At 43.7% G+C, this 27,510-nt stretch overlaps 1 protein-coding gene across 1 annotated transcript; it reads left to right on the top strand.

The window, feature by feature from the left end:
* The first annotated feature begins 34 nt into the window (after positions 1-34).
* Positions 35-26,630, top strand: FBXO16 (F-box protein 16). The gene is made up of 6 exons (XM_061372166.1): positions 35-123; positions 5,241-5,369; positions 11,738-11,773; positions 19,306-19,512; positions 22,938-23,102; positions 24,001-26,630. The coding sequence occupies exons 2-6, from the start codon at positions 5,241-5,243 to the stop codon at positions 24,208-24,210; spliced, it is 747 nt and encodes a 248-aa protein (XP_061228150.1). The 5' UTR covers positions 35-123; the 3' UTR covers positions 24,211-26,630.
* Positions 26,631-27,510: the final 880 nt, after the last annotated feature.

Raw genomic sequence — 27,510 nt, 5'->3', positions numbered from 1 at the left:
CCGCTGGTGGGATCTGATTGGCTAGCGCGCTCCCGGAGTGTATGGGGGGAGCTGTTTCTATAGCGACGGGAAGCGGCCTGGCGGGACGAGTAGGCCGCACCGCCCGTGGGCGGGAGGACGCAGGTGAGGGGAGATCCGGCCCTGCCGCGATGGGGACCAGGGTCTGAGGGGACACCGCGGTGGAAGAATCCCCTGGGAGAGAGGAGAGCACACGGTGTGTGTGGGGAGGGGCTGCGGCTGAAGTGGGGCCCAAGGGGACAGGTGCTGAAGGGCATTAGGAGAGACAAACGCTGAGTGGCATGGGGAGCCCACAAATACAGAGAGATACGGAGGAACGGAGACCTGACAAACTCCATAGGGTATGTGAAGGGGATTCCATAGGATGCAGGGAGGGAGTCTGATGGAATGACTGAGAGAATGGATTGGGAGCAGTCCTGAGGAGAAGGACCAGGGGGTGTTGGTCAATGAGAAACTAAACATGACAGTCCCTCATACTTCTACAGCAATATAAGGTACATGAAGTTCAACAAGAGCAAGTGCAAGGTCTTACACCTGTGCTTGGGGCAAGCACAAATACGGGATGGGTGAGACTGGACTGAGAGCAGCCCTGAGGAGAAGGACTTGGGGGTGTTGGTTGCTAAGAAGCTCCCCATGACCCAGCAGTGTGTGCTTGAGCCCAGAAACCAACCGTGTCCTGGGCTGCATCACCAGCAGTGTGACCAGGGGGGATTCTCCCCCTCTGCTCTGCTCTGGTGAGGTTCCCCTGCAGTCCTGCATCCAGCTCTGGGGCCCCAATATAAGGAGATGTGGAGCTGTTGGAGCGAGTTGAGAGGAGACCACAAAGATGCTCTGAGGGCTGGAGCACCTCTGCTATGGAGACAGGCTGAGAGAGCTGGGCTTGTTCAGCCTGGAGAAGAGAAGGCTCCAGGGAGACCTTAGAGCAGCTTCCAGTGCCTTTAGGGGCTGGCAAGAAATCTGGAGAGGGGCTTTTGACAAGGGCCTGCAGGGACAGGACAAGGGGGAATGGCTTTAACCTGACAGAGGGGAGATTGAGATGAGATCTGAGGCAGAAGTTGTTCCCTGTGAAGGTGATGAGGCCCTGGCACAGGTTGCCCAGAGAAGCTGTGGCTGCCCCATCCCTGGCAGTGTTCAAGGCCAGGTTGGATGGGGCTTGGAGCAACCTGGTCCAGTGGAAGGTGTCCCTGCCCATGGCAGGGGGTTGGAACTAGATTGTCTTAAATTGTCTTTGGGTCAACTCAAACCATCCTGTAATTCTGTGATTCTATGAAGATGGAAGCCCCCAGCATGCATCAAGCATGCGCCATGTTGTGAGGAAGGAGGGCTCTGATGCACTCACTGAAGAAGGTATAAACACTGCAGTGTGCAACACAGAGATCCTCCAAGCCAGCTGGACAAACGTTTGTGTCAAGGTCACAGAGCCTTTCATGGGACTGGGGACAACCATGAGAAGATTGATGGGGTAGTGTGGAATACTGACCATGTCTTGCAGCCAGAGAGGACATGTTAATGGAGGACAGGGTGTTACTATGCAAAGTGCAGTGACAAATGTGGAAGGCTGAGTAACACTAGTGCTTTGCAGCTTGTCACTTATGGGCTAGGTAGAGGGAAAGGAGAAGCACAGTATTGGCCTCTTTGTTGCAAATCACTGCAAATATGCACTTTCCCTCATGCCCTTCTCCCAGTGCCATTTTCATAGATGTCCCTCTACAGATTAGGATCTCTTTCACATTATCTTTTCCACACTTGAGTTTTTCCATTTTGAATGCCCTATAGTTTGGCCTCCACTTCAGTTTGCTTTTCTGTTACTGCTGTTTAAAGCATTTCTTCCATATCATCAATCATCATACCATTTATTGCTGATATAATAATTTACAATGAAAACTACGTACCTGTCTGATCTTGAGATTAATTTAAATTCTGTTTATTCACAACTGAACTCCTTGACTGTGCCATGGTTGTCACATGGATTAATGTGATTAGGCTCTTTCTCTGCAAAATATATCCTTAAAGCTCTGAGTGCACCAGGCTCTTTTGAACCACAAAGGCTTACTGCCCTAGAGATGTGGTCCAAAACATTAATAAAGCAGGTTTGCTTCTGAAGGACTCATTGTGAGTATGGTTTGCACCAGTCTCTGGAATGCCATTCCAGAGGGCTAAGCAGAGATTAACCCAGCTAAAGGAAATTATTCCAATGCCTTTAGTTAATATGATATGATCATTGTGTATTGTTAATATTTCTTAAATGCAATCACATTTTTTTAAACCAAGAGCTTAACCCAACTTGCACTAAAATCAGTGAAAGTATTTCCATTGGCTTCAGCAGGATTTCGATCTTGAAATCATCTCACTGTTACATAATGCCATTCATGTTTCCTGCCCTGTGAAGTTATATATGTCTTCTTCATACATCTCAAAAAAGCACAAATCTCTTGGATCCTCAATCAGTATACCTTTTCCTTCAAACTGTGAACAATGCTAGGTACTCTGGCTGTAGTAGCCCAGGCAGTTTTGCTCTTTTTTAACAGTTAAGCTCTGCTGGGCTCACCTGTTCTCTGCAAACCGTTTAAGATAACTGTTTTGAATCGACTCGTGGCCTTTGACCTACTCAAACACAACCAGCTTGAAAACATTGTATATACTCACAAAACTAGGTCTTTTCACCAAAATCTCTCTTGCACTGGTATTTACTATGCCTATCATCTGTTTCTACACTGCCTTTTTATTTTCCCTAGAAAAAGGATAATAGATATTTTCTTAGCATCACGTGCCAATAGCTTTTCGTCTTTGGTTAGTGAACCAACATTTTCCTTATATGTATTTAAAGTTCTATTTCTTGTAAACCTCATTTCACATTTCTTGCTGGTTGAGTGTTTTCAACTTAGAATCACAGAATGGTTGGGGTTGGAAAGAATCTTAAGGCTCATCTAGTCTCAACTCCTCTGCCATGGGCAGGGACACCTTTCACTAGACCAAGTTGCTCCAAGCCCTGTCCAACCTGGTCCTAATTTCACCAAAGAATTCATCCTGTAAACACACGCCTCTGAGGTTGGACTTGGGGCTGCCTCCCTCCCTTCGTCGTGATTTTCAGTGTAGATGGGGAGATAAGGAGCAGAGAGGACACTGCTTGTGTGACTGGGCTGGCAAAGGAGTAGCAAGAGAGGGATGCGCGGCTGGCTCATCATGTATGAAGTTAAAATGTTTGGCTATGCTCACCTTTTTGCCTGATGGTACCTGCCTTTGAAGTGCTGTTTACACATCATGCTTGAACATCAAGTGGAATTCGGGCGGTCCTGTGGCATGTACAGCTGCAAATATGACTTCTGCCGGGTGTGTTCTGAGACACATTTTAGGCACAGAAGGCACATAAGAAGGTCCAGGGACATGACTGTCTCTTTGGAATTCACAGAGGTGCTTTGGGAACGCAGCTGCTCCAACACCAAGAAAGCACGTCTGCATAGGGAAACTGGAACATGAACCCAGCATTGGGAGTGTGCTGCGGTGACAACTGATGGTTTAGTGACTAATGTAGAAGGTTGTCCCTGAAAAACAGGACACGGTTGCCTGAACCTGTTTTTTTGGCAGTGGAGCTGTTTCTCTAGCTTGTAATATTGTATTTCTGTGCATTGAGAAGGGCAGGGGCCCTTCAGAAAAACAAAACCAAATAAGTGATCCCATCGTAATGCATATCCCAAAACCACCTACTCAGTTGCACAAGAAGCCTCTAACATTGGCCAACTACACAATGTAAGGCCTTAAAATCTTAGTAAGTTTTTTAGCTTTCAGTGGCTTCTGTGGGAAGTTAAAATTGTAGAGTGCAGACAAGAAATTATTTAAGGATCTCTATTAAAAAATAAAATAAAAAAAAGGAGAAAGAACTCAGACTCTTGTAATGAACCAATTTCCTAACCATGGACTACACTCCAGCACCAGGGGCAGAGAGAAAGATTGAAGAGATTTTTCTTTTTTTTTTTCTTTGTATTTCTTTGATTCCATAATAACTTAGGAAAGAAAGACAGAAAAACCTAATAAAAAAGGTGATGTCCCCAGAGAGATCCTGCAGTGGGGTTTGAAAATTAATCTTCCATTGATACAGACAGGAATTTTTTCTGGGTAAGGAATGAGGGACTGGGCTTTCATGAAGATGTGTCTTGTGAGCCTCAGAGCTAGAAATGTAGTTTTGCTCGGTGCGTTTTGAGGTACTTGGGGCAACACAATATTGGAGTTACTTAGTGGATTCACCTTTACTTTTTTTTCCCAAAGTCCCATTATTCGCCTTGCCACCATGAAGCTTTAAAGTGATCTGAAGTGTTTACATAAAGAATGCCTAATAGTTACATGCAGGGAACTGAGATAGTTTTTAATGTGGTAAGGAAATTACTTGGTTGTCAGGATGCTGCATTTTAAGCCTCCAGTCTGGAAATGGGATACCTGAGGTGAGCAATGCCATAATCTGCTGAATTGCATAATGCATTACTGAAGGATAGAAGACGAAGGGGAAAAAAAAGCTTTTCCTATGTTTGGACAAGAATTTATGAAGAAATTACTATGTCTGAACAAAGTCCACTTACTTGGTGTCACAAAAGGCAAGGGAAAATTTAGTTAAATGTCTGATTTACTCCACATAGACGTTTTTGTTTAAAAGAGCAGCAGTCAGTTCAATGCTTCAAAACTAATCTGCTGAACACAGGACCCTGAGAGATTTTAGTGCATTCTCAACCATTCTGGATTTCATTCTTTGTGTTAAGTGTTAGAGAAACAAATTGGCCCTTTGAGAGCTGGCATTATATGCCATCAAAATCAGGAAAGATGTAGCTAGTGTCATTTAAGTAGATGCACAAGTTACCTTCAAATTTTAGTGCCAACAACTGGAAAGAGAAATTTCATGTACTTTCTAGCTTGCTGCAAATAGCCTGTTGTGATCATTCATGCAGCAAAAATCAAAGGCTTATTCAATAACAGTTGTGATGGGGAAGACCTGCTTCATAATTAATTATATGACATTAGCACACAAAGATTCCATGGGGAAATCTGGCCTTTACTGACACAGTTACTGTGGGTACATGAAATAAAAGGCCTCAACCTAACTGTCCTTCAAATAATTCTACTTATATCATTGCTATGCTATGAAATCATTGGATTCCGTCTACAAATTGTTTGCTTTTCACTAACATACTGTAATGGAATAGCACAGATATAATTTTGGTCTTTGTTCTGTTCAGATGACATCAGTGGACCCACAGTCTCCTGTGTCTATGGCATTTGCACTTCCTAGAAACATGGAGGGCCCCAAGCTACAGATCAAGATGAGCACATGGACTCCACTGAATTCTCAACTTATGAATGAGAAGGCAAGTTCTGTGCAAATGAGTGAAATTCATAGAATCCCAGAATTGCTGAGGTTGGAAGGGACTTCTGGAGATCATCTAATCCAACCCCTCACAACAAAGTCACACAGAGCTCAGGATCTTGTCCAGTCAGTTTGGAATGTGCTCAGATCCCAAGACAAATTCTCAAGTTCACTTCACAAATTCTCAAGTCCTAGAAAAAATTAACTTATGTGCTGCCCGTGTAGGTCATGAGTACTGTAATAAGAACTTTACTATTAGAAGTATATATATATCAAACACACATACGGTCTTTATTATATATACATATATATAAAAACCATTATTACATAAAAATTGGAAGTTCTAATGCACATTGTTTAAAGTATACAAGTATTTAGTCCAAGTATTGTTATTTTGCAAAATCAGTTGTTTTCAAACAAAAAATTTGTATTAGTTTCTTAGTGAAAGTTACCAAATCATTCTTTTTCTGCACCACAAGGCTTTAGTTTAAGACCAGAGCAAACTGAGTATCAGAGTAAGTTTCTGAGTGGCCAGTGTGCTCCATCTCAGCTCATAGGAGAGGCCTCCATACCCATGCCCTGGCTTCTCTGCTAAGCCTTTCAGTGATGAGCCTCACTTGATATTTTGGAAACTGAAGTGATGCACTCAATTTATAAATAACAAGATGTATTTCCTAACCTCCCACTCTTTATACTATATATGTTCATGTATCACCGGGAGCATATTACTCCCTTGGAATTCAGTTTAAATGTCTTTTGATGATTCATAGCATTTAATCCAGAGAGGGCCATTACATCAGGTAGCCTGGCTTCCTAGATTTCTTGGGCCCTCTTATTTCACACAGTTCTCTCAGTCTTGAGTTCAGGAACTAGAATTTGGCTAAAATATATCCCGCGAAGGTATCCAGACTTCCCTTGGGGCTAAGAATCTTATAAAATAAAAATTCCATCACTTCCCTAATAATTTTCTCATGATTAATCCCCTATACCATGAAAAGATGAAACCTTGGTCCTGTCTGAATACCTGTAGCATGAGCATCCATTATTTAAATCTTCCCCTGATAGCTTATTAAATTCTCCTGTAAAAAGTATTTTTCCCTTGTGGAAGGACTTTCACCCTGCTTCAAGCCAACACTTGAAGTTTTTTTGATAAACTAAACAGATTGAGCTCTTTGATGTCTTTTCAATCTGGCACATTCTGCAGCCTTTGAATCATGTTAATGTCTGTCTCTTATACCCTTTAAAACATATTTTTACATATGCATGTCACTGTATGATCTAACATAGCGTGTTAGATCTAACTAGTATTAATCTAACTAGAAATAAAGTATGATCTAATTAGAAATAAATATAGGGGTGAAACCACCCCTTACCATCTTCTTAATCCTCTGCTCCTTAAGCAGTCTGATGTTGCATTGGGCTGCACTAAAACTTTTAGAAGTTCCTATGGAATTGTTGTATACTCCAATGCTAAATGATGTTCCAGGTTGGAAAGAACATACCGTAAGCTCAGTGATTAAATTCATGATAACAAATGTTTGCTTGTTTCTGATCCAGGTTTTAAAGCATTGACCTGCCTGAAACTTCTTTTTATGTATCAGTGTAACGCTCTGCAGTGTTAGCAGAAAAAAAAAAAAAAAGTACTTCCAACAAAGTCATTGCTGACAGCTGAAATGAGGAGATAATCCAATTGATATATAGATATAAGGAGCTAGTGAGTGAGAAGGTGCCATTTTCATACAACCATATCTCTGTTTATTTCTGCATTCTTGAGTTAAGTGAAAACACAAAGAGAAAATAATTTATAGATAGGAGGTATAGTGAAAACCAGTGAGAAGATGAAAGCATAGAGAAAAGAGATGTGTGAGAAATGTACTTGTTAGTAAAGAGGCAATGATGGGCAGGAATGGCAAGAATTCATTCAGCTGCTGCCTCCATCTATGGTTTTCTGCCCTTACAACAGCTGTTAGAATTAGAATGGTTTGGGTGGGAGGGGACCTTAAAGCTCATCCAGTTCCAACACCCCTGTCATGGGCAGAGACACCTTCCATTAGACCAGGTTGCTCAAAGCCCCATCCAGCCTGGCCTTGAACAATGCCAGGGATGGGGCAGCCACAGCTTCTCTGGGCAGCCACAGCTTCTCTGGGCAGCCTGTGCCAGGGCCTCACCACCCTCACAGGGAGGAATCTTCACATATAACCTAATCTGAATCTCCCTTCTTTCAGTTTAAAGCCATTACCCAGAAGACAAAAGACTATCCAGGGTGTTACTACTGGGACACAGGCAGTTGTGATTGTTTTAAAGTCAGGATCACCATCAGGGACAGATGAAAAGCAAGAAATCAGAATTAGGAAAACTGAAATTATGTAGCATTCATAGTCAGAAAACCAGAGGGTAGAGTCTTAGATATACCAAAGTTGTGCTACAGTCAAGAATGACGTAACGATGGGGCAGCCTGCTCACCTGCAGCAAAACCAGACAGACTTCATCATCAGCCCTGCTGAGTGCAGTGCTGTGCTACCATTAAGGAAGGGTTGGAAGTCAGATGATTCGCCTTCTGCTGGGCAGTCATTTAGGTGTGGGGTAGAAGAACCACCAGTGGCATTTGCAGCAGGGGGTGGGAGGATTTGCCAGGCAGCCTTAAATTTGAGCTTATTTAAAACCACCTGAAGACATGGATATGAGATGGCAGATCTTAGGAGCAACCTAGGCTTCAGGTTGTGTCCAAGGCCAGCCAGCTGTGCACTGTAGGTATAACTCCAAGGCCTTGGAGAAGAGGACAGTAAACATGGGCTTGATCAAGGCAGAGGATGATTACACCAATTTTGGGCCATTCTGTTGCTAATTATTGCTTCCAAGTGCCTGGAGTAGGCAGAACTTTCTGACTGGTTGGCTCAGATGTATCTCCAAGAATGCTGAAAGCAAATATGTGTTTCTTTGATCAAAGACCATTGCTTTCAGTTATATAAATAAGCTCCCTGCTTCACTTGAATTATCCAGCACCAAACTTAGATCTTTGACTATTCATCACTCGTGGCAAATCCTTTTCCAAGTTTTGCTTGTTAAGTTTCTTTACACTGCCAAGTGTCCCACATGCAAATAAACCAAAACATACAAATAAAAGAAATGTCATTTTCCACCCCTCTCAAGAGACACTCCTGCTGAGAGAGACAGAGCTAATACTGTCAACTGTTGCACCAGACATCCACACTGATAATATCTTTCTCTGCAGGAACCTTCCTTGCTGGCTGTCATATCAATAACATGTTTGGAGTTTATAATGATCACACATATTTTCCTAGTTGTGGTTAATAGTTGATTTTCTGTGCAGTTACAAGTTCTTTGATCTGTCTTCTGGAAAAATCATTTACAGCATTTCTTCACTTCCTAGGTCACAATCCTGAGCACAGAATGCAGTTTTGTGGTAGTGGGAAGCCATGTGCTACTGCTTTCAGGTCTAGCTCCCTATGGATAAAGGTTGGCATCATAAGTCCTCCACTGTATTTTACTACTGATCATCCTCCATGTTACTTATCACTGTAAAATGGCCAGGGAACAATGATTGGTCTTACTATGTTACTCCTAAGGGTTCTGCTGCATTAAGATTGAAGCCATCACTAGGGCTCTGTGTGTGTTGTATCCTTTCTAGAAGATTTCAGGCACTCAGTGTCTCCAACTCAGGAGAACTGAAAATTCTAAAATAAAGAGATAGGAAGCCAAGCTTCTGATCTCAGCAAGCACATGAGACATCACGCATCACTGTATGCCCACGAGAGTAGGGTGCTATGTTGGTACATCATGTGGGCAGCAGCTGCAAAGCAGGAAGCTGAGAGGTAGCACATTGCAGCCACTCTGCAGAGCTGTTCTTCACAGTCCTGCACACAGAGGCCTTGAACTTTAGAGAGTTTTCTGCAGTGAAAGGAACCTTTCACAGGATCCAGGCTGTAGAGTTGAAGGTCAGGAAGAAGTAGATGAGATTTTTCTGGATGAAGCCTCATGTTCACAGGCTTTAGTCCTTGTGGGAAACTTTAACCATCCTGATAGCTGCAGGAAGGACAACACAGTGGGCGCATGCAATCCAGATGGTTTCGGGAGTGCATTGATGATAACTTCCTGACACAGGTCATCAAGGAACCAACAAGGGAAGGTGCTCTGCTGGACCTCATACTTACAGAGAAGGAAGAACTGGTTTAAGATGTGAAGGTCAGGGACAATTTTGGCAGCAGGGAGCAGGAGATGATGGAGTTCAGAATACCTAGCGGAAAAAGCAAGACTATTATCAGGATCACAAGCCCACACTTCAGGATAGCAGATTTTGACCTCTTCAAGATTCTATGTGGAAGAATCACATAGAATGTGGTCCTAGAGGGAAGAGAGCTCCAGGAAAAAGGGTTGATTTTCAGACTTTAGTGGAGCTTTCAGTACTGTCTACCATAACATTATCATAGACGAACTGATGAAGTGCGAATGAAGAGTGAGGTGGTCTGAAAACTGACCTACTGGCCTCAAAGGATTGCGATCAGCAGCACAAGTCCAGCCAGAGGCCTGTCACTAGTTGAGTATATGAGGGGTTACACTGGGGCCAGGATCATTTAAAATCTTCATTAACTACTTGAATGGCCGGGCAGAGTGCACCCTCAGCAAGTAATTGAAGATGATACAGAATTGGGAAGAGTAGTTGATAGGCTGGATGTTTGTCTCAGTTCATAGAATCATCAAACAGCCAAGGTTGGAAGGGACCTGAAAAGATCATCTGGTGCAACATTTCATGGGAAAGGGAGCCTAGATGAGATTCTCTAGCCTCCTGTCCAGTTGTGTATTGAAAATGCCAACAAAGGAGACTCTACCATGTCTCTGAGCAGGTTGTTCTGGTGATTAAGAAGAACCTTGACAGGCTGGAGAAATGGTCTTACTGTCTGGAGGGCAGACAGAATGACATGGGGGACCTGGTGAACAGCAAGTTGACCATGAGCCAGCAAGGAAGGCTACCATTTTGCTGGGATACATTAGGAGGAGCGTAGGTGGCAGGTCAAGGGAAGTGATCCTTCCCCTCTACTCAACACTGGTGAGGACAAATCTGGGATCCCCAGTAGAAGACATGGACTTAATGGAACAAAACCAATTTTAGGCTGTAAAAGTTATCAAGGCTGAGAGATCTGAGGCTGTTCAGCCTAGAGAAGTGAAGTTTATTGAGGACCTTATCAGTGTATATAGATATCTGATGGGAGGCATAAAGAAGACAGGGCCAGACTCTTCAGACTCTTCTTGGTGACATTCAGTGAACAGACAAGAGGTGACAGCCACAAATTAAAATGCTAAGTGAAATACATACATATATATATATATATATATATATATAAAAATCTTACTGTGAGGGTGATCACACACTGTTAACAAGGTGCCACAGAAGTTGTGGGGTCTCCATTAAAGAATATATTCAAAACCCATCTGGACATGGCCTTGAGCAACCTGCTTTAGCCCAAACACCTTAGCAGGGAGTCTGGACTAAAGGATCTCCACAGGTTTAGAATCATAGAATCATAGAATAGTTAGGGTTGGAAAGGACCTTAAGATCACCTAGTTCCAACCCCCCTGCCATGGGCAGGGACACCTCACACTAAACCATGTCACCCAAGGCTATGTCCAACCTGGCCTTGAATACTGCCAGGGATGGATCATTCACAACTTCCCCGGGCAACCTATTCCAGTGCCTCACCACCCTTACAGTAAAGAACTTCCTCCTTATATCCAATCTAAAGTTCCCCTGTTTAAGTTTTAACCCGTTACCCCTTGTCCTGTCACTACAGTCCCTAATGAAGAGTCATCCCCAGCATCCCTATAGGCCCCCTCCAGATACTGGAAGGCTGCTATGAGGTCTCCACGCAGCCTTCTCTTCTCCAGGCTGAACAGCCCCAACTTTCTCAGCTGATCTTCATACGGGAGGTGCTCCAGTCCCCTGATCGTCCTCGTGGCCTCCTCTGCACTTGTTCCAACAGATCCATGTCCTTTTTATGTTGAGGACACCAGAAGTGCACACAGTACTCCAAGTGAGGTCTCACAAGAGCAGAGTAGAGGGGCAGGATCACCTCCTGTGACCTGCTTGTCACACTCCTTTTGATGCAGCCCAGGATACAGTTGGCTTGCTGGGCTGCAAGCGCACACTGAAGCTGGCTCATGTTCATTTTCTCACCTACCAGCACCCCCAAGTCCTTCCCTGCAGGGCTGCTCTGAATATGGAAGTTTCTTCCAAACTCTTCCATTCAGTGATTCAGTTTATATTTTGTAGATTGGTTTTAAAGATGTATTTTTCTTAGGACACACTGAATCCCCTTTAAATATTCAATTTTTTTTTGTCTGTGTGTTTTATAGGTATTTGAAGAAAGAAGAGCCTTGCTTGGAAAATGGGTAAACTTTTCTCTTTAAATGTTATATTTTATATATATATTATACTTAAATATTTATGAACTGAGGAAGAGATTACTGTAATGGAAATGTAGAACCTTTCTATTTTGAAAAACGGATTCATTTCTTTATGTGAAAGTGAGCTGTAACTGCTCTACTTTTGAGGAAGGTAAATGTGTAAATTTCCTTAGTGCCCACATTCTGTGAGCTCTGAACATGGGAAATCATATCTCATCTGAAATGGGATAAGAAACCCTGGAAAAAGGTCTGTGAAGTCTTCAAAGAAGATACTGGATGTTTAGGTATTGCCATTGCCTGCTAACAGGTCTTTGAAACCCGTAACTAGTGGCATGTTATCTACCAAATGCACACGTATGGCTCCTCATACTGTAATAACCACTGAGCACCTCACAATTTTTGTCATTATCTTCATAGCTCAAACATAAGACAGAAAAGTGCTGTCACCCTGTTTTGTAGATGAAAAAATGAGGCATAGAAAGACATGAGATGGGATTTGTCTGCCCCAACCACACATAACTGCAAGTTAGGCAGTCAGGCTAGGGTGTCTCTGGCCGGGTGTCTATGTCTGAAACATAATATTCAAGCCTGTCTAGTCTGGTCATCACAAGCTCCATGTGGAGTCAGCAGAGAGAAAACAGTGCTTCCAGAAGGTAATTCGTCTCACTTAATGTAGGACAAAAGATCAGCCCTCTAGGGGCGCCTGTTTCTTCCCACAGCCTATGAGGGGGGAGTCATACCCGGCTGCTTGAAAGGAATACAACTCTAACTGACCTATGCTGAAAGCCAATAGCAGAGCTTACAGGGACACAAAATTTGCCGGAATCCTAAGCTCACCCATTAAATATCACATCATGTTTTTTCTTTTGCATGGCAAACTCCATGTACTGTCCAGCCACTATGGGAAAGTGGCCAGAGTCTGCTCAGTCTTTTATGGAAAAAGGAATATAGACTCAGGAATGTTATTGCAATAAATGATTCAGCGGAAGGTATTAATATGGCTCAGTAGTAACTGTATGGTTGAACCCTGTGCACGTCTTTGTAAATAGAACCAAAGAACCAGTTATATGGTCATAGATTTTACAAAAGCTAAACAGAAATATAGAAACGATGCTTGATAAAAGTATTTGCACGGTAACTTTATTTGAACTATGATGCTTAGTCTTTATGCCTAATAGGTCACTCGTGGAAATTTTTTGCATGTGAACTGGTCTTTACAGACAAGTATTTTGATTTGAAGCTCATAAGCTTTATTCATCTTGCTAGGAAATACACTTCATATCTTATTGACATGCATGCATTTTGATAACAAGGAATTTCACAGGCACCAAGAAAACAAAATGACTGAATTATTGCTGTTCAAAAAACATCTTTAGCATGACTGTCAGTAACTGGCAGACCTAAAACCTGTCTCCTGAACACTGGTGAATGTTTTTAAATGCCCATGGGACATACCAGCAAAAGGGCAAGTATGTTTTCATTAGAACCCTCACTGAAAGAACCAAAAATCTGGAAATATCTTTCTTCCAAACACACATCAGAGTGCTGAATCATCTTCTGAAAGCTTACATTTCTGACCCTTCATGTGACACAAGATCAGTAGCTCTCATCACGCTCCTGTAGAGCTAATTCTCTTGTGCTTCTGTCATCTGTCATACTGATGCAAAGGGTGCAGAAAGCACAAAAGCTGCTCTTAACTCCCTTCAAAGCCTGTGGCATTATAGTATCTGGTATGCAAAGCCTAGAGCACTTTGAGTTTGAGAGAAACTGTGTCAAGAAATCACAGTGCTCAGGGCAGGAGTTTTAACATTGATTCACATGACCTTCTCAAAAGTGTTCTCAGGAAATACGGACTAGATGGAACTGTTGGGGGGGGGGGGGTGTACAGCTGGGAACCCACAGCCAATGTAGTTGTAAATGCTTTATTATGAAAGTGGAAGGCTGAAGTCTGTCCTAAAGTCCAGAATTGATAAGCTTTTTCAGTAACATCTGAATGATGGAATGGAAAGTACGTACTCATCTGCAGATGATACCATGCTTGGAGGAATTTCATGGCTTTTGGAGAGTAAAAATCAGAATCAAATGATCTGCAGTTTGGTAAGGGCAAGTGGAAAGTGCTGCATATTAAGAAAGACATTTACAAAAACCACAGAATTGAGAAAATCCATTAAAAATTGCTGGGAACTATGGTGGATTACAAATTGAACGTAAGCTGACAGTGTCTTAGAATTGTAATAAAGGGAAATATCCCAAAGGGTTGTCTGAAAGGCAGTGCCATGGTCCATTCTGCTCCCTGCATTTTGAGAAAGCTGAGATCCAATTGGATATGCTTTTGAGAACAAGTCAGATGTGAGAAGAGTCTCAGGTCCAGAAAAAAATGAAATAATCTCTTTACTGTAGGGAAGATGGAGGAAAAATGTAATCATATCTTTCCAATGACACACAAAGGATGTCCAGAAAGAGGAAGGGAATGATCTGATCTCAGTGTTCACATTGGATAGGACAAGAAATCATGGACTTGTATTGCAGTGATGGAGAGGCAGTTTAGACACTAGCAAAATCCAGTGCTACAGATAATTCACTGCTGGAATGGTTTGCCTAGGGGTCAAGGTTGGGATCTCCGTCACTGGAGTCTTTTGGGAACAGGTCAAACAAACCCATGTCAGGAATGGTTTAGGTAGAGTGGATCCTGCCTTGTGGCAGGAGATGAACCAGCTCAGTGTTTCTCAACCTTTTTACACTGAAGGACCATCCAACCTTCTGGGAAAGCAGAACAGGTTGCCTTGTGTGGCACTGCCACAGCGGTTTTCCTTGACAGCCAAATAATGGATTAAACTTTGGCTGCTCATTGTTCATTTTATTTTATCTTTGTGATTTTATTTGCATGCATCCAGGACTATGTATGTGCATTTTCATTTAGTTATTTTTTTTCCAGTTGTGCCACAGAACATCTTTGATGTCTCCCAGGCATGTTGTGGTCCATAAAACATGGGTTGAGAAACAATGAACTAGATGACCTGAAGGGATGTCATTTCTCTGTTCCTGCACTGCTGGGCAGTCCCGAAGGGCAGGGGCCTGGCTGTGCCATCACTTGCACTATCCAAGATGCTCAGTGAGACCCTCTACAATTTTTTGGCTGTTTCAGATGGTGCTGAGCTCCACAAAGTGGTATTACTGCATGAAGTGAAAGCAGTGGTGGTATGTAGCAGCTGTTCCCGTGCATCCGTATTTGCAAGATTTGATCCTACTTGGAGGTGTTTATACCTCCAGTATATGTCCAGTATACCTCCAGTATACCAACTCATTTACCCAAGTATCCAGCTGCCTGTAGAAGAGAAATTGTGGTGCTGTCTTTTAGCTGAAATGCTTTTGACAGTTAAACTGTGCAAGGGTTAACATATCTCTGCTAAATTTTTTCATTCTAGTTGCTTTTAGTCTGTATTGCACTCAGGGCAGCTGCCTTGACATGCTGCCTCTCAGCCTCCTTTTCTGCTGTGTTCTGCAAGCCAAAAATTCCTCCCCTTAATTTAAAAAACATAAAAGTAGTTTGCTCTACCTTAATGTTCAGTGCTATCATGCTGACACCCAGGTTAATAAGTTGACAGTGAAGCTGGGGTTGAACTTGTAGATTAAGACACGTAAGCTTCACTGTCTCCTGGTGAGCTGAGCATCTCAGCTTCCATTATAGCCAAATGAGATGTAGACAAGTTAGGGGAGCACAGTGATTCAGTTCACGCTGTGGGCTATATCTTCTGTTAGTAATTTATACGGCACATCCGAGTGTTCCCAGGTACTGAAACTTGCTCATTCACACTATGAAATTGTTCGCACGCTCCCTGGCATGATTCTGGCCTGGGCTGGTAGCACTTTTCCAGGCATTGTTCAGACACAGTTTGGACATTAGCCTGGCCAGCAACCTTGCCAAATTCACAGTTTAGATCCAGCCACCTTGTTTTGAAGGGTGTGAGTACAATAGTGGGGACATATGTGTTATCTAGCTCTCAGTCTCATTATCTATCTCTGATATCACAGCAAATACAATGCAGGACTTGCAGACAACTCTTATCCTTGGAGTGACAGCTTTAGGCTTTGCAGGACACCCCACCACACAGGGCAATGGTCTTTGGGCAGCTTAACCCCACCCCTAGTCACTGCAGACCCCCATCAAGCCTTCCTCAATAGTCTTGGCAGGACTCTTCTCTTGCAAAACTTCAGGATTAGTTGTGTAACTACAGTGTTGAAAGCAAAACCAAACAGATCCTAGGGGCTAGTTGCTAATTGCTAACATGGAGCTGCTTGGCAGCAGAGATGTTTAGGATTTGGTTGGGTGGATTAGTGTATCTTACGGATATCAGGTGCCTACCTGTTTCATCCCTTCTCACTCAGGTCCTGGGTCACCAACAAATCCCTTCATCCGTCTGGTAGAAGATAGATAGGGAGGAAGGGAGGAGAAAATTGCTTTTCCCTAGGTAAATCATCTCCATCTACTTGCAAACCATTCTGCATAAAAGCTTAGATGACTAGAGAATTCATTCCTACATATGCAGAGTGCAGGGATGCCTGCATGTGATTGTAACCCTGTGAACTCAGGTTGACATGCTGGGTTGGAGGTGAGGATTATGTCCCATTTCAGTGGCTAGTTCAAGTCAGTAAAACAACCTGTCTTCTACAGCAGAGAGGGGCCTCTTTAGGTTAAGCGGCAGAGCCTCTGTACTTTGGCACTGAGGTCCTGGGCTCTCCCTGTAGTGTCAGGCTGTGTTATTTGTGTGTGTGCACTCATGGATTAATTGTAAACTGATCACAGAAGCAGGCACTGAGCACTCGGTGTTGCCAGTTTAGCCTTATGTCATACAGTCCCTGGGGAGACATTGTTCGCCAGGGCTTTGGGAAAGGCAGAGAAAAGGGGGAAAGTGTTCCTAGCTGTGCACAGAGAAGGTGCAGCACCTTAAAAAGAGGAATCCTGTCCAACTGGTTGGGTTGCTGTAATCACACACAAGGGGAGGAACTGTGGAGAAAGGCAGCCAAATGTAGGATGGGGATATGCTTGTTAATACTGGAAAAGAGACAAATTATGCCTACTTAACTACTTGGCTGCTGCTGAATGCGATGGAGATGAAGCTAGGTGTTCCCATGCTCCTGACTGTGCAGTGCTGCTTTAAATGGAGATTCCCTTGCAGTGTAAACACAGGCTAAGGATGCTGGAAGGAGCTGCTTTGTTGCAAAACCCAAGGCAGAATGGGAAGAGTTAAATATTCTGTCTCAAAAGACAAGCTAGATTTGCTTTGATTAGTTCACTTAATTTCTTGGGGTGCAAGAGAATAAGCCAGTCACCCCTTGTCTCTGGAACATACATAGGAGAAATTTATCTTTGCAAATTGATGATTGCAGATTGTTTTAATGAGAAGAGGATGTAGCTGTGATCATGAATGGGGAGTGTGTACAGCAGCTGCTTTTCCCTTTTACCATGTGACAGAGAAAGCCTTTTATGTCAATCTGAGGGTCAGAAGGGGACAGGCAAAACCTCCTGTGTCCTCCTCTGGTACACCTTTGTCTGATTTAATTCTCAGGGAACGTATTTCTAAGCCCCAAATCCAAAGGTCCAGCTTCAGTTTTTCCTTAGTACTCTGCTGAATGTCATTAGAGGTGAAATTTATATGCAAAACAGGGATGGGAGGAAGAGGGTGTATTCCTTAATTTACTGTCTGTCTGTGTCTGGAAAGGCACGGACATTTGGAAGCTGTTTTCTATTTGGCATTTCACCTCTCTGGGATCACCAGAATGCCAATTCCACACTTTTCTTCATGCTGACTTTGTTAAATGTCTTGCAGAGGTGTTAGCAAGGAGAACAGCTACTTACTTCTTAGACTTCATTCTCCAGTACTGGAATTAAATACATCCAGGTAGAAATAAAGAAAGAAATAAAGGGTTCTTTAATATGAGGTGGAAAGAAATTATTTCTCAATTACTTTTCATCTGCACAGTATATTTTAAATTATATTCTGCCAGTCCTGTACTTGACCATAGATTTGAGGAAGGAGGAGAGCAGAGAGAAAGAGAAAAGCTGAATTTCTAGTCTGTTTTGTTCTGAAAGGGAAGGGCAGGGACACTGGACATTCAGTCATTTACCCATAATAATAAAAAGTATATATAAGAACTGTATGATTTTTCTTATTAGTTTTAATTTTTGGAGGTCACATTTAACTAAGGATTTCAAATGCCCCTGGGGTTAAATGCAGAAATTAATGTGGTGTGATTTAACCTGTGGAGAGCAAGGTGCCAACTTTCCATAGCTGGCTTCAGGAAACAGTCCTGTGAAAGCAGGGTGTGTGTTTTGGGGATGGCCAACACGTGAGAAAGAAACAAACAGGGAAAAGCAGAATTCCCCAACCAGGGGAATTCCCCAACCAGTTCAAATTTCCTTTTGAAAAGGAGGTGACTTGGGGCCGAGGCTGCTCTTGCTGTGCTAGGAAGAAGGATGAAGCAGGACTTGTCTGGAACCCATATTTCACCTCTGGAAAGCCATCTTCAACCATGTTGTGGTTCTGCTGCCTGCAGTTCCCACTGGGGATTCCAGCTGATCCTGCCTGCAGCCGCTGTGGTCCTCTGACAATTTCTTCCTCGCGGCACTCTGCGCTGCCCTTGCAGCCAGGACTGCTCTTGCAGGTTTTTGAGGCAGATTGCACAGATTGTGGTGATGAGGTCAGTCTCCTCCCAGGAGAGTCCTGCTGACAGGGCCCTTTCCATCCTTTGCTATCAACACAAGCTAAACACCAGCTACTGCCACCATTGCTCCCACCCAGTTTACACAGCTCGGCCCTCTCTGCTCAACGCAGCATTGTTGTTGCCGTCGTAGCAAAGTGATACATGCTTGTGTGGTTACCTGAGGCTCATTTCTTCAGACAACTGTTTTAATCCTCCTCTTTAGATACCCGTCATAAGCATGGAAATGCTGTGAATAGTCTTTCTTACTATGCTGCTGGATCTATGCCTCAGATTTTCCCTGTGAGACATAGGCAGCTGATTCTGTTTTTCTTTTCTCCGCTCCTCTGCAGTAGGAATTTCTCTCCTATGCAGTGGGATTGTGAGAATAAATACTTTAAATATTGTGAGGCACTCAAATATTGCAGTAGTGGGAGCCATAGAAGTGTCAGGATAGATGAGGAATCAGCACTGAACTCATTGCAATTTGGGACCAAATCCTGTAAACACACATCTGAGTCTCCTTTCCATGACTAAAGCCAAGTCTCAGAGCTGGTCCCAGTAGCAAAGAGTCTCGTGAGCATGAGTGTGTCCTGGACTAGGCCATCCTGGATCCTTTGAGGATATAAATCATATGTTACATGGCTTTAGAGTTTCTTTTAATGTAGCCTCTGCATTTGTTCCCAGGACCTACGTGCTTTGCTCTCGAATGAGTCACCAGGAGCTGCTGCTTATGCAGCTTCTCTTGCCTTAAATGTGTGCTTTATTTTAAGAAGCTGAATCTCTGGTTTCTCAGAACCTGAAACCCCTTTTTTCAGTTTGACAAGTGGACAGATGGTCAGAGGCGGAGGATCCTGGTGGACCTGTTGGAACGCTGCTCCCTATCACAGCAGAAATTCTGTGCCAAGCAGCTACAGAATCGAGTCCCCACTGAGGCTCTGGATTTTACCACAAGGCTTCCTAGAGTCCTGTCTTTATACATCTTTTCCTTCCTGGACCCACGGAGCCTTTGTCGATGTGCACAGGTAAAAAAACCCAGCAGGTACCTAAGGTTCAGAAATCAGGCCAAAGGAGATAAAAGAAAAGAAATAGCCCTAGTTGTCAGCAAAGACATACCAGTGCTGTTCATGACGCAAGAATATCTTCTGACTCAGCAGCCTGGTGCCAAATTCTTAGTGATGCTTGTTTGAGACCAAATGCAACACTTCCACAGATCCTAAATTAAGCTAGATTGGCCAAGATTTGCAGAAGTGAAAAGTAATTTTAGATGCTCAGCTCTAAGGTGTTTAAAATGTGGCACTTTACAAGACTGATTCTTCCCAAAGAGGAGGCCTGGTACTTTCTGAAAATCATGTTCGTTTAAAGTACCTTGCACTGTGTGTACAAAATCATTAATTGTTTTGAAAAATACTGGCTTTGTGCTAGTTGCAAAGAACTGCACATGATGCTTTAAAAAAAGCAGATCCTTTAAAATCCTTGAAGGTAAAATCTCGGATGTGGAGAAGCAGAGAAGTTACAGATGTGCTTTTGAGCACAGTGCCTAGGGATTCAGTCTTCTGTGAAAAGTGGCTAAGACTCAAAAAATATATCTGCATGAGACAAAGTGCTGTGAGGCGATGCCCAAAGTAGTTCTGAATGAGTAAGATCAGATATTGGTGACACCATTACTGCCCTAACATAGCACTCCTTATAGAACCATGAATATACCAAAATCTCAGCTTGCTTCTTGCTGTACTATCTTTCTCCAGCATTTCATGTTTTATGTGGCTGCAAATCATGCTATTCATTCACAGGCAGGGAGATGACAGGTTAGGAAATTGCCTACTTAGAAAGAAAGGTCTTTCCATTGCTACTTGTGTCATATCATTGGGCAGCTGCTATTATAAGCATGGAAGTGCCAATAGATGACATGTCCTTAAGCTGGAACAAGCTTTATCAGAGGAAAAAAAGGGTTTATTCCATCTACTATATTCTCGTTGAGTAGAAGTGAAAAGAGCATATAGCAAGCTCACTGCCCTGGACTTCCAAAGAGCAGACTTTGGCCTCTTCAGGAACCTGCTTAGTAAGGTTCCACGGGATATAGCCCTAGAGGGCGGAGGGGGCCAAAACTCTTGGTTGATATTCAAGGATCACCTGCTACAAGCTCAGGAGTGTTGCATCCCAACTAGAAGGAAATGCAGCAGGAGGGCCAGGAGACCTCCTTGGATGGATAAGGAGCTGCTGAGGAAAATTCAAATGAAAAAAGGGGCTTATAAAAGGTGGCAGCAAGGACAGGCGGCCTGGGAAGAGTACAGGGATGTTGTCCAGGAAGCTAGAGACCAGGTTAGGAAAGCTAAGGCCCAGTTAGAATTAAACTTGGCTAGGGATGTGAAAGATAACAGGAAGGGATTCTATAGGTACGCAGTGAATAAAAAACAGACTAGGGACAACATAGGCCCCCTCTGGAAGCTATCAGGAGAACTGGCTACCCTGGATTTGGAAAAGGCTGAGGTTCTTAGTGACATCTTTGCCTCGCTCTTCACTGGCAAAGGCTCTGACCTCGCTCATCACTGGCAGATGCAGGGACTGTGAGAATGAAGACCTTGGGCCCACTGTAGGAGAGGATCTGGTTTGAGGCCATCTTAAAAACCTGAATGTGCACAAGTCCATGGGACCTGATTAAATCCATCCGCGTGTCCTGAAGGAGCTGGTGAATGAAGTTGCTAAGCCACTGTCCATCATATTTGCAAAATCATGGCAGTCAGGTGAAGTTCCCAATGACTGGAAAAAGGGAAATATAACCCCCATTTTCAAGAAAGGTAAAATGGATGACCCAGGGAATTACAGACCAGTCAGTCTCACCTGTGTGCCTGGCAAAATCTTGGAGCAGATTCTCCTGGAAGGCATGCTAAGGCACATGAAAAACAACAAGGTGCTTGGTGACAGCCAGCATGGCTTCACTAAGGGGAAATCCTGCCTGACCAATTTGGTGGCCTTCTATGATGGGGCTACAGAACTGATGCACAGCGGTAGAGCAGTTGGACTTGTGCAAAGCGTTCGACACTGTCCCACACGACATCCTTGTCTCTAAATTGGAGAGACATCAGTTTGATGGATGGACCACTCGGTGGATAAAGAACTGGCTGGATGGCCGCACACAAAGAGTTGTGGTCAATGGCTCAATGTCCGGCTGGAGACCAGTAATGAGTGGTGTCCCTCAGGGATTGGTGTTGGGACCGGTCTTGTTCAACATCTTTGTCAGTGACATGGACAGTGGGATTGAGTGCGCCCTCAGCAAGTTTGCCGATGACACCAAGCTGTGTGGTTCGGTTGATACACTGGAGGGAAGGAATGCCATCCAGAGGGACCTTGACACGCTTGTGAGGTGGGCTGATGCCAACCTCATGAAGTTTAACCATGACAAGTGCAAGGTCCTACACCTGGGTCGGAGCAATCCCAGGCACAGCTACAGGCTGGGCAGAGAAGAGATTCAGAGCAGCCCTGCGGAGAAGGACTTGGGGGTGCTGGTCAATGAGAAAATGAACATGAGCCAGCTTCAGTGTGCGCTTGCAGCCCAGAAAGCCAACCGTATCCTGGGCTGCATCAAAAGGAGTGTGACCAGCAGGTCGAAGGAGGTGATCCTGCCCCTTTATTCTGCTCTCGTGAGACCTCACCTGGAGTATTGTGTGCAGTTCTGGTGTCCTCAACATAAAAAGGACATGGAACTGTTGGAACAAGTCCAGAGAAGGGCCACGAGGACGATCAGGGGACTGGAGCACCTCCTGTATGAAGATAGGCTGAGAAAGTTGGGGCTGTTCAGCCTGGAGAAGAGAAGGCTGCGTGGAGACCTCATAGCAGCCTTCCAGTATCTGGAGGGGGCCTATAGGGATGCTGGGGATGGACTCTTCATTAGGGACTGTAGTGATAGGACAAAGGGTAACAGGTTAAAACTTAAACAGGGGAAGTTTAGATTGGATATAAGGAGGAAATTCTTTCCTGTTAGGGTGGTGAGGCACTGGAATGGGTTGCGCGGGGAGGTTGTAAATGCTCCATTGCCGGCAGTGTTCAAGGCCAGGTTGGACGAAGCCTTGGGTGATATGGTTTAGAGCAAGGTGTCCCTGCCCATGGCAGGGGGGTTGGAACTTGATGATCTTAAGGTCCTTTCCAACCCTAACTATTCTATGATTCTGTGATTCTAAGTTGCCCCAAACAAACTGAAATCTTTCTCTTGGCCCATCATTTCTGAACTATTCCATGCTGTGCTGGAGGTCAGCTTATAGGAACTGAGTGTGTCATGAAGGCCTCAAATGGTTTTAAAAGTTTAATGAAAGGTTTAAATGGGGCATAAACAATACTGAAGAACTGTACTAGTTTAAGGATGTAAGAGAATTACATCCACAGCACAGAAGTCTCTAGCTGCCATTTTGGATGCTTGAGACCCCAAGGTTTCCAACTTACCAGGCATTCACAGGTGAGCTGGTACTGGAAGTACCTGTCTGAACTGGATCAGCTCTGGATGAAGAAATGCCTGCGCTTCGGCTGGTACATCAACTTCTCCCCAACCCCATTTGAGCAAGGAATCTGGAAGAAACATTACATTGAGATGGTGAAAGAGCTGCATGTCACGAGACCAAAGGTACATACTTACCACTGCTACAGATGTTTGGGGCGAGTGGGAAATTTGGGTTGGTTTGGTTCCTCACACCTTTGCCTCTTTATCTGTCTGTAACTCCCCACTTGTAAAATAGAAGATTCATCATTTTAAATTAGAATCTAAACTCTTGTGTTGCCATGTGCTCTGCTTTCCCATCATCCATCCCTGGTAGGTGGGGGAAGTGAAAATCTCACTGGTTAGGAGAAGCAATCACCAAGGTCAACCTCCTGTGCTTTCAGGATGTTCTGGAGTAATTCTGTATATTTTCCTGTCCAGCACTCAAGGCTATTCCCCTATCTTTTTCCCCAGTTTATAGAGCAAATGATACCTTGTCTCAACTTGATTAAGCAGAAATGGGGTACCCAGCAGCACCCCTGCTGACATTTCAGAGTCAGTTCACCTGGTGGAAAGTTAAAAAAGCACACCTTATGCCTGTTACAGCCCTTGGTGTTGTCTCTTTCTCTCCTTTTCAAAGGTGGCAGGGACATTCTGGGGAGGTGGAATGTTACTCAGTAGCCATTGCTTTCTCCTGAGATTCATTGATGCCATGTCTACTTTACAGGGCTGTGAGGGGATTCTGGCCTGAATTCCAAACTCAGCCCTCTAATTTTAAGCGAACTCCCCCCCAGACTTTCTCTGTAGTCAATAGAGAGAAGCCAATGCATCTCAAAAGCAGCTCAGGTCATTTTAATACAGATTATGGGACATGGGTGATGACACACACTGTCAAGGTGCCTATTTCTTTCCATTGACCATAATGGAACCTGGAGAGACTAATTTCGAGTTAATACCCAATTCTCAGAAGCCTAAAGTTAGGTAAAATAAATCTCATTTTCTTTACAGGCTAAAATTTATTTTCTCTTTTAACCACTCTTATTAGACTCCTTCAAAGGATGAGTTTGTGGTTACTGATGTGCAGCCGATAAGAAGCGACATCCCAGAAGCAAAACCTTTTGTGCCAGGAAAGAGGACAAAAAAAGAGAAAAAAGAGCTCCCACCATGGCGTTCATCAGACAGGCATCCTACGGACACCATCCGATTCAACTACCTCAACAACTACGATCCCATCGAGCAGGCCAGGCAGGCGTAAGCTTTTCTTTTGCTTACCTTCTGCTTTTTCTGCAACATAGGGTATATCTGTGTATTTTGCAAGCTCACTTTGCCTGTGCTTCAAGCTGCCTGAAGCCTTATAGTTCAGCAACACGGTGGCAAACCCACTTTGCTGCTCTTCTGGCTTTTCTTGGATGGATCTTGGTCCAGTTGCAGTTACAGCAGCACTACTTTGTGTTCTTTTAGCACAAAGCAGATTAGTGGCTGCCTGTAAAATAAGCTGTAAGTTTTGGGGATGTTACTCAGCTGTAATGGGAAGAATCTGGTCAAGAGTTTGTTCAAGAGCTTTTAAATACAGCTGCAAGGTTGAGAGGAATCTGTCACTTTTGCACAGAAGAGGAAGAATTAATTGTGATGAAATATAATTTTATCACTTCAAGGATCTTCGGTCTAAAAAGAGATTTAGATGACTGAATGGGGGGTGCAAGTATAAAAGTATGAATATCCTATAGAACATTTAAGTAATGAATGTATTTGCATTACACTTCCAGGGATAGAGTGCCTAGACCTGTCCAATTTTGGGTTTTCAGGATTATCTGGTCAGCAACTGGCAAAAGAAAGGCATTTCCACCACAAAGTATAGTTTTGCACACTGACTTGTGTTAGGACTGCCCTATGTTTTCCTTCAACACATCTGGCATCAGATGTTTCCAGAATCTTTGATCTGTGGTCAAATTTCTGTGTGTTAACAAACACCAGTAGAAGGAATAGCAAGGAGGCAGCAGTAGTCACCTGTGGGCAGTATTTGGCCCATTTCTTGGTTAAATCTCTATTAATACCACCTCTCATTTTTCACGGGCTCACAGTAGTTACCTCAATTCAGCTGATGTGCTATAACTTGTGAAACTGGCCAGACTGTCATTAGTTAGAGCCTGGTGAACAAGTAGTGGATTAGCGTGATAAGTGCCTAGTTCTTGTGTGGGTCCCTGTGAAAAGGACTGCACAGCTTCTCACCCAACCACATGTGAAGAGAGGAGATTCCTCTTCACTGTGCCAACAAAAACCTTGGGAACCCACTGAGCCACAATGAAGGTATCCAGATTGCACTTTCAGTAAATAACTGATAGAGCTAAGATTAGCCCTGTGCACAGGAACAATCAACCCATGCATTATCCCAGCTGAGTGATTACTTGGCTAAGCAGTTGTGCACTTACGTAGTCTCTTTCTCAATGTGATTAACTTTGCTGGACCCACCACTCCTCCGGGGTGTTCCACAAAGTTCCCAGTGTCTGAGCAAAAACCTTTTATGAATCATTTTTTAATCCGCGTCCCCTAGTCCTAGGATACTGCACTACTTCAAAGAGCTTTCCAGTTTCCACCTCACCCTCTTTCTGTGGTATGTTTCCAAACTCTAGCACCACTTTAGGTAGAGTTCTTTGAGGCTTTTAAAGAAATAGTTTAACAAAATGCCTTCTGCTGCAAACAGATGTCATAGAATCATAGACCTGATACTGTTTTTCAGTTGTGCTAAATGTTTCTAGGTAGCACCTCCCAAAGGTTTCTCTGAGGTTTAGGGTTCCCTTGTGCTAGCTGTGACCCACTGTCAAAAGTGGGACAAGCCTTGTTTGAGGAGTTAAAAAGCTGTTTGTTCCAGCATTGAGCTGTAGACACAGCTGTCAACCAGATGCAAATGATTTTGAGTTGCTAATGATACAGTAAGCACACTGACTGTTTTCTTCTCCTAAGTGAGATTTGAGCCTCTATCCATTTGTGCAGTGGAGAATAATTTAATGCCAAGTGTTCTAGCAAGTCTAGCATTTATTCATAATTACAGAGGATTATTGCAGGGAGAGAAATGAATTCTGTGAGATTTGCTTGTTTATCAAGGATTTCCCTTTAATCTCACTTAAGGTGAAAGTAATTACTAGTGTGTAGTCTCATCTGTAATGGTTATGCAGCAACACAGGTGTGCTGTTTCAGGTACTGACCCACCTACCCACTCACATAATGATATTCTGGTGCTTCTTTTCTACGGACACATTGCTAACAGAGTCCCCTCTGCAGCTCCTTCCTAGAAGTCATAGAATCACAGAATGGTTTGGGTTGGAAGGGACCTTAAAGCTTATGCAGCTCCAATCCCCTGCTACAGGCAGGGACACCTTCCACTACAGCAGGTTGCTCAAAGCCCCATCCAACCTGGCCTTGAACACTTAGTCCTCCCACTAAGGCTCTATATGGTATCCTCCATCCTTTGCTTCTAGACAGATACCAAGGGATTAGGTCTTCAGCACTTCACATGTCTCCTATCTACAGCAGGAGCAGTGAGACACCACTTTTCATGCTTGGGTGTTCCTCAAGTGCAGGCTTTTGGTGGAGGTGGAAGTGGCAGCTAATGCATGGCTTGGGCAGGTGTAGGCTGCCTATCAATGGCAGCACAATGGCAAAGTGGTCAGAGTGCCCCTCAGGGGTGCCAAACATTGACTTGGATGGCTGATGAAGGCCATGCTCAGCCAATTGTGCCTTAGTTGAGCTAGGAGTCTCATATGAATGCTATGCAAGATGATCTACCTCACTGCAGCCTACAGGCTCAGGCAGACCTAGCCTGACCAGTGCACAGGGTTGTAAAGTAGAACACAGAACCAAGATAAAAATCTCTTCCCCCCCCGGCTGTGTTAGGTATTCTTCAGTTTAGATGAATTCTTGGAGCTCAAGGGCATAACAACCACTCTTCTTGTAATATGAATGTCATAAGTAATAAAATCTATGTAAAATGAGATTCTTAAAACAATAGCAGTGATGTCCCAGAATACACAGTTTTGCAAAGGGACTCCAGCAGAGGAAACAGGTTTTTCTGCAGTCTGAATGTATACAGAGAACAGCGAGTCTATTCTTGAGGTGATGGGCGTGTATGAAAAGATGCAGCAGGATTTGCAGAAAAGCAGCAGAAAGGCAAAGTGGTGGCTGAGAAAGAAGGACCAGAAAGAGCACTTGTGGGCCTGCAGGTTGACTGGAATGCTGTGAACCAAGAAACCATCCTTTCTATTAAAGTTCTGCTGTGCTGAGGAAAACCATGCTTGTCAAAAATTTCTTTGTGAACAAACAAGATTACATCAAAGGAATACCTGATGCCATCATCAAAGCAATGTGTGAGGCTAGTCACCGGCGACTCTTTGAATCAAAGTTAATCTGCCCAATGCCAAGTTAAATTTTGTAGAATTTAAGAGGTAAAAAAAAAAATTAAAGTTTTTCCTAGTTCTTGGGCCTGATAAAACCTCCTGTGAGCTGGACCTCACTCTATATTGGCTTTTTGGTCCAAAGAGAGGTGAGAACACTCCTGTTC

This window comes from Neopsephotus bourkii, unplaced genomic scaffold, assembly GCF_033783945.1.
Source record: "Neopsephotus bourkii isolate Nb327-2 ecotype Australia unplaced genomic scaffold, CSIRO-AGI_Nbou_v1 NB_1600, whole genome shotgun sequence".
NCBI classification, from domain to species: Eukaryota; Metazoa; Chordata; class Aves; order Psittaciformes; family Psittacidae; genus Neopsephotus; species Neopsephotus bourkii.
Note: the sequence above shows the minus strand (reverse complement) of the source record. Positions and strands in the feature narration are given on the sequence as shown.